Below are 15,000 nucleotides of genomic sequence, written 5' to 3'. Positions count from 1 at the left end.
GAGTGTGTAGTGTACTTTAAGCACCCCCATGTTGGAGTGTGTAGTGTACTATGTTGGAGTGCTTAGTGTACTATGTTGGAGTGTGTATTGTACTTTAAGCACCCCCATCTTGGAGTGTGTAGTGTACTATGTTGGAGTGCTTAGTGTACTATGTTGGAGTGTGTATTGTACTTTAAGCACCCCCATGTTTGAGTGTGTAGTGTACTATGTTGGAGTGTGTAGTGTACTTTAAGCACCCCCATGTTGGAGTGTGTAGTGTACTATGTTGGAGTGCGTAGTGTACTATGTTGGAGTGTGTAGTGTACTATGTTGGAGTGTGTAGTGTACTATGTTGGAGTGCGTAGTGTACTATGTTGGAGTGTGTAGTGTACTATAAGAAGCCCCATGTTGGAGTGTGTAGGGTACTATGTTGGAGTGTGTAGTGTACTATGTTGGAGTGCGTAGTGTACTATGTTGGAGTGCGTAGTGTACTATGTTGGAGTGCGTAGTGTACTATAAGCAGCCCCATGTTGGAGTGTTTTTTCTGTTCTCTTCTTCACACACACACACACACACACACATACTCACACACACACACACACATACTCACTGTTGTCTCCCTGTGCTTCTCTCCTGTGGCAGGCCCAGAAGAATGAGCGAGAGTCCATCCGGCAGAAGCTTGCTCTGGGCAGCTTCTTCGACGATGGACCGGGCATCTACACCAGCTGCAGCAAGAGTGGCAAGCCCAGCCTGTCATCACGGTCTGTACAGCACTGTGTGTGTGTGTGTGTGTGTGTGTGTGTGTGTGTGTGTGTGTGTGTGTGTGTGTGTGTGTGTCTGGCTTTCTGACTGTCTATCATTCAGACTGTGTGTATGCTGATGAGCTTACGTTATTTTGATTAATTTATTTGTGGTGTGTGTGTTTTCTTTCTGAGCAATTTCAATATCAGAGAGAACATCTAAATAGGGTAAAGCAGTTTTCAAAATCATAGCTGATTATGACCAGTGTGGTGTCTGGACTCTACTAAGTGGTCAAATGAAAGACTTGTGTCCATTTTGTGCATGTTTTTTTTACATCATTTCAACATTATTGTGTTATACAGCTTGAGCCATGGGGCATTACAGCTCAACAGTGACCACCCACAACGGCTCAGGTTCTGGAAGTACATTTCCATTTTGTGCATGTTTATATACCCATGTTGCCTAGAGGGGAACTAAGAGGTGACTTCACATTTGCATTTAGTCATTTAGCATACATACTGTATGTACATTTAGTCATTTAGCAGACAATTCTATCCATAGAGACATACACATGTACATTATTTCACAGGGCCCCTGGCTCCAGAGCGACTAGGGCTTAAGTGCCTTGCTCAAGGGCACAATGGTGGAAGCTGGGAATTGAAGCCACAGTTTTTTATGCTACTGCATGCTAGCCCAGCTCGTTAACCACAACGCTACCACTACCCACACTTATTGCTGCCCAGCATTAATTCTCATAAATCAGTCAAGTTCCTTTTGCCTATCACGCTATTTTCCCCCTATTTTCCTGAAAGTGGCCGCAGCTTGTTGTCTATATGTTGTCTGTGTGTGTGTGAATCATCAGGGTCACATGCTCAGCTGCATCTCAGCATGGCCGTAACACACTCTCGGAAACACACAGCCGTAGGCCCATGGAGTGACCGGCACTTGCCTCCACACACACTCTTGGAATTGATGGCCTTTGGCCTTTGTGTGCATTACTGGCTGTGAGTGCTGACTCGCGACCCCCCCCCCCCTGGTTCCAGACACACGGCAGCATTTTGGGTCTGATCTGAGTGGGACACACACACACACACACTTCCCTGAAAGCAAGTCAGAAACGCCTCAGAGGAGGAGGGCGGAGGGCAGGGGAGGGCAGGGGGGATTTTACTTTGATGTCATTCGATAGCTTGGTTGCTTTTTTGATTACCTTGCTAATGTAAGATTAGAGAGAGATTGGGGGCGAGAGAGTGTGTGTTTGTGTGTGTTTGAGACAGATGGGTGAGAGAGAGTGTGTGTTTGAGAAAGTGTGAGTGAGAGGGGAGACAGAGAGAGACGGATGGAGTGAGTGTTAGAGAATGAAAAGAGGGAAGAAAGAGAGGGAGGGTTGTCATTGATGAGAAATCGAAACTGCAGAGTTGTGTGTGTGTGTGTGTGTGTGTGCGCGCGTGTGCAAGTGCTTGGGCACCCACCACAAAGTGTGTCTGACCACATACACTCACCACAGCCCTGGCGTCTGACATACTGAAGGTCACAGATAAGAGTGTGTGTCAGCTCTATTGAGGGTAAAGGTTGTGTATTCAGGGAAGACATACAGGACTTCCCCAAACAACAAAACAACTACAACATTTTTCAGTGTTTTAAGATTTTTGCCCAGAAATATATTTCCTACTGTAATAATTAATTTGTAATCAGCTAAATAAGAAAATATTTTAAATACAGCAGCACTGTACAGGCCTGAATAAGCTTGAAAACATTCATAAGTCGACTGCTGGATAATTTATTCATAGTTCCACCTGCAAAACGGTTGAATGATTGGGGTCGTTACAGGGCTCATTACAGCAGCCCTGCCCTGTATCTATGTCGTTATCTATAGCAGAGATCTGTATCTGTGTCTTCACGCCGTTATCTATAGCAGAGGTTCATAGCTGTGTCTTAATGGCGTTATCTACAGCAGAGGTTCATAGCTGTGTGTGTCTTGATGCCGTTATCTATAGCAGAGATCTGTATCTGTGTCTTAATGGCGTTATCTATAGCAGAGGTTCATAGCTGTGTGTGTCTTGATGCCGTTATCTATAGCAGAGATCTGTATCTGTGTCTTCACGCCGTTATCTATAGCAGAGGTTCATAGCTGTGTCTTAATGGCGTTATCTATAGCAGAGGTTCATAGCTGTGTGTGTCTTGATGCCGTTATCTATAGCAGAGATCTGTATCTGTGTCTTAATGGCGTTATCTATAGCAGAGGTTCATAGCTGTGTGTGTCTTGATGCCGTTATCTATAGCAGAGATCTGTATCTGTGTCTTAATGGCGTTATCTATAGCAGAGGTTCATAGCTGTGTGTGTCTTGATGCCGTTATCTATAGCAGAGATCTGTATCTGTGTCTTAATGGCGTTATCTATAGCAGAGGTTCATAGCTGTGTGTGTCTTGATGCCGTTATCTATAGCAGAGATCTGTATCTGTGTCTTAATGGCGTTATCTATAGCAGAGGTTCATAGCTGTGTGTGTCTTGATGCCGTTATCTATAGCAGAGATCTGTATCTGTGTCTTAATGGCGTTATCTATAGCAGAGGTTCATAGCTGTGCGTGTCTTGATGCCGTTATCTATAGCAGAGATCTGTATCTGTGTCTTAATGACGTTATCTATAGCAGAGGTTCATAGCTGTGTGTGTCTTAACACCATTATCTGTAGCAGAGGTCTGTATCTGTGTCTTGAGCCATTATCTGTAGCAGAGATCTGTATCTGTGTGTGTCTTAATGCTGTTATCTATAGCCGAGATCTGTATCTATGTCTTAACGCCGTTATCTGTAGCAGACATCTCTGAAATGACCCACAAGGCCATAGGCAAGCTGGATTAACGAACGGTTGGAAATTCCCTAAGCTGAGTTTTACAGTAAATCTTGGGGGATTTGATATCTGTGACCATTGCCCTTTTGTGAAAGTGGACCTGGCTACTTCTGCCTCATCAAGAGTCCAAGAGTTGGACCAATTTGTCATAAGATGAAGATAAAAAAACACACAGTGGTGATTTGAGAGTGTGTGAGCTGCTTGTCCAGGTCCCCCTTGCGTGATGAGAGCAGCAAGCGAAACTATTTGAGGTGTGTGTGTGTCCCCCTGTCCATGTAGCCTTGGTCAGGTCCTTGCATCATTTCTTTACCACTGCATCATGTGGTGCTTTCTCAGAGTGTGCGTTCCCTCTGGGTCACTCTGGGTCAACTAGCTCTGACCGCCAGCTTTCCTGTACACATGCTCTTCATTTAGGGGCCATTGGACAGGTACATGTAAGGATGGGGTGTCTTTTGCATCCCTTCATCCAACACCCCAATTTTACTCTTTCTTTCTCTCTTTCTTTCTCTCTTTCTCTCTCTCTCTCTCTCCCTCTTTCTCTCTCTTTATCTCTTGTTCTTGTTTCCTGCCAGATCACAATATACCCTTCAGTTCAAATGAATTCTCCCTTCCTAAATCCACATCTCAGGGACAGCACAACGAAATCCTAGCCACTGCTTAATTCACGCGATCGCCCCTTTAGGCTACCCAGGATAACGGCCATAATCATAATAAACTTTGAGGGGGACATGTCCATGTGACTCTTGGGTGCAAATACTGTTGATCACATGTTGAAACTGAGGTAATAGCCACACAAAGGCATACACAGAAACCAGACCAGACATGCAAATGTTGCACATCCAAGTTTAGTGTCATAGCTTAGTCCAGAGTGCAGATGTTTTGGTTTGAATATTGTAGATCACATGATGAAACTAAGGTCATACAGCCACACAAAGGCATACACAGAAAGCAGATCAGACATAGAAATGTTGCACATCCAAGTTGTTGAATATTTTATTTTATTATTATTTTCTATACTAATGCACTATGTTTATATGATTACAGTTATGGTTGTTATTTATTCAACCCTCAACGACATTAGTATGATGATAGCATATAAATAAATATAATATATATAAATATAAATAAATATATCACCCCATGTGTTCATGAATTTGTACATATAATAGAATGGCAGGGACTGATTTCACCAACCAGACCAAGCTGGCTGCTGTGTGTGTGTGTGTGAGAGAGAGAGAGAGAGAGAGAGAGAGAGAGAGAGAGTGAGAGAGTGACAGGGACCGAGACCCTTAGGGGTGGATTGCAGGGATGTACCAAATAAATAACAATAAATAAATAACAAACAAACAAATAAATTGTCAAATTGACTAGCCATTCAATAGTATAAGTCATTATATATTGCCTAGCTGAAATCTCCCAGCCACTTTCACACTTTCACAGCATTTGGCTGGTGGCTGGTGCCAATGTCCATCCCTGCGTGCCTGGTGCCTGCACTCTCTGCCAAATGTGAAGTCTTTAAACAATAAAATAATATTAAATCAAGGAAATATCCAGGCTTGGTGTTTTTGGTCTGACAAGATCATTCTTCTAGTTGTAAGTTGAAATGTCCCTTTCAGTTTACAGTTATTAGATTATTTTAAGTAGTAGCCTATTTCCAACAAAACAAGGACATTTCACCTGCAAATGTTGCAAGCACAGTATATCCTAATTATTTTGGCCAATAGGCCTACATCTCTTTTTCAACGTAGAGGATTTTAAGCCAGGTCAAACTTGGCGTTTTGTGTTCTACTTGTGTTCTACTTTGCGTTTGTGTTCTATGGAGCGATAGCAGGCCTCACCGTTCACATGTAAGGAACAGCTCCCTGGGGTCAGTCCCTGTGGTTTCACAAGCCACAATCCAGAGGGTCGGTCAAGCTCAGTGTTTCCCCTACTGCTCATGGTTGACCAGGTTTAGTGTCGATTTGTTTGGGTCATCACGTGAAAGCTTGGTTTGCATGTTTTGCTCAGTGAAGTGTTTGTTGTTCCCCGAAATGCCACCCAAATACAAACCACTAGTTAGCCAACTATAGCCATAGGTATAGTCACATTAATAGCTGTTGCTACGAAAGGCCGGGTGTCTCTTCAAGTCAGAGGTTTAGCAATATAACTCTTAGCATAGTGGTTTCAGATTTAGCAATATAACTCTTAGCATAGTGGTTTCAGATTTAGCAATATAACTCTTCGCATAGTGGTTTCAGATGTAGCAATGCAACTGTTAGCATATTGGTTTCAAATTTAGCAATGCAGGGGAGCGTACCCATAGATACAATGCCGCATTGGACTCCAGAACGTATGTCAACGGCACCGCCATATTGTTGAGGGCAACAATCCAGCGCTAAATCACTGGAGGCCAATGGAGAAACAGGTGTCTCAGAGTGGAAATTAGCGGAAAACAGACCCTGTGGGCTTTGTACAAATTGTTGCGCCTTCTCAACATATGGGGATGCCTTGTACATGTAAAATCGCACTTTATGTTTTTTGCTGTTGTATTTGGCAGTCTTATAAAGGCTTTAGTCCATGAGCCACAGGCCCAAAAAGGGGCGTGTCACTACCACTTGGGGGGGCAAATTCTCACTATATTTTTCTGAAAGCTACATATCTCTGGAGTATAAAATGGTATGATAGCAAGTTGGATCTTGTAGCTTTGTGGCTGTACAGGCCTTCAAAGTTGACCTCTGATTTGAAAAAAGGAAATTCCACCTATTGGCTTTTTTTTGTTAAACCACTCATAAGAGCCCAGAAAATAATCCAAACCTTATTATTACTGATGCATATGTGGTGTTTGATGTTGGCATACATATTTTTAATCATTATGTGATTTTGCCCTTCATTTTGGTTGATAAAATTCAAAATTTATGTGTAATAATGTGCAAATCTACGTTTTCAGAGACACAACGTGTTGCAGCACTAATTGAAATGCCCACTACCTCATTAATCAATGTATTTCTACCTTCCTACCTCCCAGCAGAGACTTGAAATACAAATGATTACATAGGTCTGCATTGCTATGCTATTTACTATTTACTATCAATAAGGTCTGCATTCAGGTATTGCCATAACATGTTGCTCTGAAAACTCAAATTAGCTTTTTTTGCACATAAATCTTGAATTTTATCAACCAAAATGAAGAGCAAAATCACATAATGAGTCAAAATATGTATGCCAACATCAAACACCACATATGCATCAGTAATAATAAGATTTGGATTATTTTCTGAGCTCTTATGAGTGTTTTAACAAAAAAAGCCAATAGGCGGAATTTCCTTTTTTTTCAAATCAGAGGTCAACTTTGAAGGCCTGTACAGCCACAAAGCTACAAGATCCAACTTGCTATCATACCATTTTATACTCCAGAGATATGTAGCTTTCAGAAAAATATAGTGAGAATTTGCCCCCCCAAGTGGTAGTGACGACCCCCTGTGGCTCATGGACTACTTGTAGAGAACAAATTTGGAGTTGGCTAATAGTAGTGACTAGTGTGGCAAGGCTAATTTCATGTCAGTTAACCATGGTTTTGTTGTGAATTGAAGGCAAATTAATATGAAATTAAATGAAAATAAAAATATTTATTTTTCCTCCATGTAAATAGTGTTATTTTTTGTTTGTTTGTTTGTCTTCATGTAGTTTATCTACCTTTAACTATGAAATATAATTCATGCCCATCGCTTGAAATATTTATGAGTTTGAGTACTTTATAGCCCAAACTCTTTCAGCTCATCATAAGTCTCCATTCATTTACAGGTGTGTTGCCCCTACCAATATGAACTCAATGGACAATATGAGCGTATGTTCCCCGCTTTGTATAGGACATAGGACCCTTTTTTTAAAAAAAAACCTAGCCCTAACCCCGAGCGGGGAACATAGGACCCGGGGAACACAGAGGTGAACCCCAATGGGGGGAGCAGTTAGCATAGTGGCACAGGGGGCTGTTAAAGTAATTTCCATGACAACATCAGTTTAATACTGGTGTGTCACTATGTCAGTTGTTGCTTTCACGCAGATTTAATACTTAAACAGGCATGGTGGTGCAGCACTAATGTCACCGCCTGACGATCGCTTGACCTGGGTTCAGTACCCACCCAGGTCTGTGTCGCTTAAGATAAAAGCGACTGCTATGCCAGTCAAATTTAACTGTAAGGGATGGCAGTTGTTGCTGAAGTGAATTTGAGCTGTCGCACTATGGGTAACTTCATGGGTTCTCCTGTGTGTGTGTGTGTGTGTCCGTGTGTGTGTCCTCAGGCTGCAGAGTGGGATGAACCTCCAGATCTGCTTTGTGAACGACAGCAGCAGCGATAAAGACAGCGATGCAGATGACAGCAAGACAGAGACGAGCCTGGACACGCCCCTCTCTCCTATGGTGAGTCAGGCCACGCCCCTCTCTCTTATGGTGAGTCAGGCCACGCCCCTCTCTCCTATGGTGAGTCAGGCCACGCCCCTCTATCCTATGGTGAGTCAGGCCACACCCCCTCTATTATGGTGAGTCAGGCCACGCCCCTATCTACTATGGTGAGTCAGGCCACGCCCCTCTCTCTTATGGTGAGTCAGGCCACGCCCCTCTCTCCTATGGTGAGTCAGGCCACGCCCCTCTCTCCTATGGTGAGTCTGAAAATTCAGTTTAATTTCCTGTCTGAACCTGCTTCGATTAGGTAACACTAGGTTGTTAAGTGAGACTTTGCTGTCTGCCCTGAGACATACATCTGGGAGGAAGCATTACGCTGACTTGTAAAGAGAACATCAGCTCTAACTGAAAAGGCCAAATCAAATGTGCTCTCCATTTTCTGTGCGTTTTGCTCACGTGAAGAAATGATACAACCTCCTCCCCTCTCTAAGCACCATCAGTCAAAGCCATTAGAATTGGATAGGCCACGCCCCTCTCTCCTATGGTGAGCTACCCATCCACCACATGCACCAAAGCATCAAGTATACACCACACAGAGGTTTCGGAAATCATTTTGATGGCCCATAGCCTCATAACATGACAAACGGCAGCTCTGCCATTGTCTGAGAGCAGGCCCGGCTGAAGGCATGGGTCATCTGGGCAGCTGCCCAGGCCGCCAAACCACCAGGGCCGCCACAGCGTGGCGAGCTATAGGCTACAACATTGAAAACTTTGATTGTCAAATAATGCCACAGACAGTTTATGCGGGAGCAAGTCATTCATCATCAGTGATACTGGTTAAATAACAGTCATGAATGAGACTTTCAAAGCCTAGTGCTGCAGAATACAGAAAACGGGCACAGTTTGAAAAGTTTGGAAAGCTTTGCCAACTAAGACATTGTTGCCCAATATCAATAGGCATATGTCAGAACCACAATAATGAGGAACAGTGAAGAGCAACATTGCTCTGTGACCTTGAGACCTTGGTTGGTTGTCACCGGGATGCAGAGCTAGAGTTCAGTAGGGTGACAGCCGCAGGAAAGAAGCTCTAGTTGTGTCTGCTGCATTGTTCCTGTGTTAATACCTGTTGTGTTTTTCCTCTGTTTATGTAACCTTGTACCTGTGTGGTCCTGTATTTATGTATCTATGTGAAAACTGTAAAGTGTTGTTTTAGCTCACTCATACTAAACGCTCCTGTATTTATGTATCTATGTGAAAACTGTAAAGCGTTGTTTTAGCTCACTCATACTAAACGCTCCTGTATTTATGTATCTATGTGAAAACTGTAAAGCGTTGTTTTAGCTCACTCATACTAAACGCTCCTGTATTTATGTATCTATGTGAAAACTGTAAAGCGTTGTTTTAGCTCACTCATACTAAACGCTCCTGTATTTATGTATCTATGTGAAAACTGTAAAGCGTTGTTTTAGCTCACTCATACTAAACGCTCCTGTATTTATGTATCTATGTGAAAACTGTAAAGCGTTGTTTTAGCTCACTCATACTAAACGCTCCTGTATTTATGTATCTATGTGAAAACTGTAAAGCGTTGTTTTAGCTCACTCATACTAAACGCTCCTGTATTTATGTATCTATGTGAAAACTGTAAAGCGTTGTTTTAGCTCACTCATACTAAACCCTTTCAAGTCTTGTAGCTGTGAATAAGTTAAGTCAAAGCAAGACGTTTATTACAAATGTGACTGTGCACACAAACTCAAAGCGACAAGATGACTTTACTGGGTGATGTGGACTTCACCAGCCTTTCTCACTGTGAATGGATATCCACTAAAGACCATCTTTCCTTAGCCACTGAGGCATAGAGCATTCCTCATATATATGATAGGGACTTTGCACATTCACAACCTGCACACTCACATCGAGCACACACATCGTTCACACACACAAACAACGAGCATCTAGCTATTTGATGTTTAGTTGTGGCCCATTCAAGTCCATTCCCTTGCATTTCTCATTCTGTGTGTGTACTGTATGTATTCCTATCACAGGGGCTGTTTGCGTGATTCTGGGGGAAATGTGATTGAATTATGATTTTAGCGTGTGCTTACTTCTTTTATTTTATTACTATAGTATTTGCCCATGCGTGGAGGTACAAAAAACATTCTAATGACCTAACCATTCTAATTACTTCACCAATTCTAATGACTTAACCAATTCCAATGACTTAACCAATTATAATGACTTAACCAATTATAATGGCTTTGACTGATGGTGCTTAGAGAGGGGAGGAGGTTGTATCATTTCTTCACGTGAGCACATTTGATTTGGCCTTTTCAGTTAGAGCTGATGTTCTCTTTACAAGTCAGCGTAATGCTTCCTCCCAGATGTATGTCTCAGGGCAGACAGCAAAATCTCGCTTAACAACCTAATCGAAGCAGGTTCAGACAGGAAATGAAACTGAATTTTCAGATAACTTCCTCTTGTATTCCTCATATTAGGTTGCGTATGAAATTTGACATTTACTTTGTGCAAGTTAGACATTCACAAAACAGACGTCATGTGATGTGATGTGGTCACATTGTAAATATGACTTTATTCTAATATTTTGAGATACAGATTTTTGTTTTTCATGAGCCGTAAGCCTTGAAATATTTCACTCCAAATGTAATTCATCTAGAATATATGAAATATTCACTTTTTGAGACCCACCTGTATAGTGTAATATCTGATGTTTTTGCCATGTACGTGGCATTGTATACTGTACGTTAAACACATTGAACATGTCCTGACAGCACCCTGGACCTGTAACTCTGATGATGCTTTTGTGTATAATATTTCTCTCTCTCTCCCTCCCTCTCTCTCTCTCTCTCTTTATCTCTCCCTCTCTCTCTCTCTCTCTCTCTCTCTCTCTCTCCAACCCTCCCTCCCTCTCCCTCCCTCCCTCCCCCCCTCTCTCTATCTATCTCCCTCCCCCCCTCTCTCTATCTCTCTCTCTCCATCCCTCCATCCAACCCTCCCTCCCTCCCCCCCTCTCTATCTCTCTCCCCCTCCCTCTCGCCATCCCTCTCTCTATCTCTCTCTCTCCCCCTCTCCATCCCCCTCTCTCTCTGGTCCAGAGTAAGCAGAGCTCGTCGTACTCGGACCGGGACACGGCAGAGGAGGACTCGGAGCCTCTGGAGGACATGGACTTCGTGAGCCGCCAGAGGAAGCTGCAGGCCGAGGCCAAGCTGGCCCTCGCCATGGCTAAGCCCATGGCCAAGATGCAGGTGGAGGTGGAGAAGCAGAACCGCAAGAAGTCCCCCGTCGCCGACCTGGTGAGAGGACAACATACACACACACACACACACACACACACACACACAGACGCACGCACACACACACACACACAGACGCACGCACACACACACACACACACACACACACACACACACACACACACACACAGACGCACACACACACACACACACACACGCACACACACACAGACGCAAGCACACACACACACAGACGCATGCACACACACAGACGCACGCACACACACACACACACACACACACACACACACACGCATGCAGAAAGAGAGAGACTCTTGCTCACACACCTAGTCATTCACACAGACCCCACCCCTCTCCCCTCCTCGTGCTTGTTCAGCGACTCAGCGAAAATAATAAAAATAGAGCCAGGTGTGTGAGCTGTAGGCCAGCCAGGTGTGTGTATTATTTATGGCCTGGACTCTGGGTCTGGCCAGTGTGTGTGTGTGTGTGTGTGTGTGTGTGTGTGCGCTGGGCCTGGTGCCTACATGCCAGAGTGGATAAAACTCAAAGCCAGAGACTTCACAGCACAACCCATGGAAGAAACCGCAGCTATTTCAAACAAAATGGCAACCCCACACTTTCAACCCCATGCTTTCAACTCCACACTTTCAACCCCACGCTTTCAACTCCACTGAATAAACCCCACGCTTTCAACTCCACTGAATAAAGGTCATATGCAGAGAGAGAGAGAGATAGACAGAAAGAGAGAGAGAGAAAGAGAGAGAGCGAGAGAGAGAAAGAGAGAGACTTTGTCTTTTAATCTCCATGTTAGAGAGAGAGAGAGAGAGAGAGAGAGAGATGCGATGACATCCCTGTGATCACTCCTCAACAGCCAGTTGGTCTCCTTTGCTGCTTGTGCCCTATGCCTGACCAGGTCTGTGGTCAATGGATAAGTGCACTACACATCACCCAGTCAACTCATACACAATGGATAAGTGCACTAAACATCACCCAGTCAACTCATACACAATGGATAAGTGCACTACACATAACCCAGTCAACTCATACACAATGGATAAGTGCACTAAACATCACCCAGTCAACTCATACACAATGGATAAGTGTACTAAACATAACCCAGTCAACTCATCTCATCGCTTCCACGACTTGACTTGATTGAGCTTGATTGAGGACTTTTTTCAAGTTTGTTACACATAGTCTTTTTTTACCGTGTGTAGTCACCAAGTGTCACTTTCACAAGTCTGTCATCTGGACTCGTAGGAACCCTGGTTTGTGGTTGTTTTGGTTTTGATTTACTATCTCTGAGTATTTCCCAGATGTGTGCTGTCTCTGGAACAGTCCATTTGTAAAAGAAGAAACTACAAATTGATATTCTAACCTTTTGCAAATGAGTTAAAAAAAAGGTGAAGAATGTGACAAGCTCCATTCCTCCCAAACAAAGGGAAACTGTGATGGAATGGATAGCTTTTGCCCACAGAGAGTCAGAAAATGACCCCTCAAGTGGCACCTGTGGAGGACCTGTGAAGGACGCAGGGATGGGGACCCATTCTTCCTCTGACCTCAGACAGTAGCAGGCTAGTTATGTTGACAGTTGATTTTTGATCAAGTATTTCGTTTTAGGATTAGATCTTGGAGATGAAATGAAAGACGTAATCATAACCGAGCTCAACTCAGCAATGCATTACGTTGGGACACAGGCTCGGCTTTATTGGCCAGGTTTGCGTAACCAAACGAGGAATTTGTTTCCGGTTAATCTTTGCTCTCAAAGTACAACACTCACTTAACATATAAAGAATAAAAACAGAGCAGTAAGATATGGCTATGTAGAAATATAAATACAGTAAGGATATTTGCGGTAAATAGAACACTATGGGTGGGATAAGGTTGTGCAAGTCCGCCTAACCCTGTCAAGGTTGCCATGGTCATGGACACCTCAACAGGCACAGGCAAGATACAATATACAATACGCATTACGCATCACAACATCGAGACTATAACCCCACACTCACAAACCACACTTTCCTTCTGTCACTCAACTCTTCTGTCCCTCTCTCTTTCTTCCTCTCTCTCCTTCTCTCTGTCTCAATCTCACACTCTCCCCACCCCCACATCTTCACTCTCACACACTCTCACACACTCTCTGCTAGCACATGACACACTGTTGACATCGCCCACAGAAGCTTCCTAGCACAAGGAAACCCAAGGCGGAGGAACTATGACAGTCACACTACGTCATCACGTCATCACACACACACACACACACACACTAAGACCACCCCCAACCCGCATTATGTGCACATACACCAGTACAAACACACAAAACACACACAAACACAGAACACACACACACAGACTCAGACTGTGTGACTTATTGCTCCTTACGAGAGGGCTTAGGACGTGAAGCTCCGGCTGAAAGAGCAAACTGAAACCAAAAGCTGTGTGTGTGTGTGTGTGTTTGTGGAGGACACCAGAGCTGCTCTCTCCCGCAGACTCACGGGTAGAGAGTGAGTGAGGGAGGGAGGGAGGGAGGGAGGGGGATTTCTCCATCCCTGCGAGAGCATGAGAAATCCCACAATGTATCACGAACCACTGAGGTGAGGGCGGAGCTGAGAAATGTAGCAGGAAGCAGCAAACCACCACAAGCCAACCACAGCTCTCATTGAAGAGCACACAGCATGCTCAACACACCAGCAATTACACACAGCATACTCAACACACACACAGCATGCTCAACACACCAGTAATTACACACAGCATACTCAACACACACACAGCATGCTCAACACACCAGCAATTACACACAGCATACTCAACACACACACAGCATGCTCAACACACCAGCAATTACACACAGCATACTCAACACACACACAGCATGCTCAACACACCAGCAATTACACACAGCATACTCAACACACACACAGCATGCTCAACACACCAGTAATTACACACAGCATACTCAACACACACACAGCATGCTCAACACCAGCAATTACACACAGCATACTCAACACACACACAGCATGCTCAACACACCAGCAATTACACACAGCATACTCAACACACACACAGCATGCTCAACACACCAGCAATTACACACAGCATACTCAACACACACACAGCATGCTCAACACACCAGTAATTACACACAGCATACTCAACACACACACACTATACTCAACACACCAGCAGGGACACACACTATACTCAACACACCAGCAGGGATACACACTATACTCAACACACACACACAGTATACTCAACACACAGGCAGGGACACACACTATACTCAACACACCAGCAGGGACACACACTATACTCAACACACCAATAATTACACACACTATACTCAACACATCAGCAGGGACACACACTATACTCAACACACCAGCAGGGATACACACTATACTCAACACACACACACAGTATACTCAACACACAGGCAGGGACACACAGTATACTCAACACACCAGCAGGGACACACACTATACTCAACACACCAGCAGGGATACACACTATACTCAACACACACACACAGTATACTCAACACACAGGCAGGGACACACAGTATACTCAACACACCAGCAGGGACACACACTATACTCAACACACCAGCAGGGATACACACTATACTCAACACACACACACAGTATACTCAACACACAGGCAGGGACACACAGTATACTCAACACACCAGCAGGGACACACACTATACTCAACACACCAGCAGGGACACACACTATACTCAACACACACACACAGTATACTCAACACATCAGCATGGA

The 15,000-nt window shown here is 43.9% G+C and overlaps 1 protein-coding gene across 4 annotated transcripts in view; it reads left to right on the top strand.

The window, feature by feature from the left end:
* schip1 (schwannomin interacting protein 1) overlaps positions 1-15,000 on the top strand; it is a 67,499-nt gene that overhangs the window by 43,935 nt on the left and 8,564 nt on the right. For all 4 annotated transcript variants that reach the window (XM_076282943.1, XM_076282945.1, XM_076282946.1 and 1 more), the window contains 3 exons: positions 622-740; positions 7,844-7,961; positions 11,057-11,254. In XM_076282943.1, the coding sequence (XP_076139058.1) occupies positions 622-740; positions 7,844-7,961; positions 11,057-11,254 (435 nt within the window). The remainder of the gene's footprint in view (positions 1-621; positions 741-7,843; positions 7,962-11,056; positions 11,255-15,000) is intronic.

This window comes from Alosa pseudoharengus, unplaced genomic scaffold (genome assembly GCF_046254945.1).
Source record: "Alosa pseudoharengus isolate Yale_2024_CS ecotype anadromous, Long Island Sound unplaced genomic scaffold, YU_APseudo_1.1 YU_APseudo_1.1_scf_13, whole genome shotgun sequence".
Classification (NCBI taxonomy): Eukaryota; Metazoa; Chordata; class Actinopteri; order Clupeiformes; family Clupeidae; genus Alosa; species Alosa pseudoharengus.
This window is presented reverse-complemented; position numbering and strand designations above follow the sequence as displayed.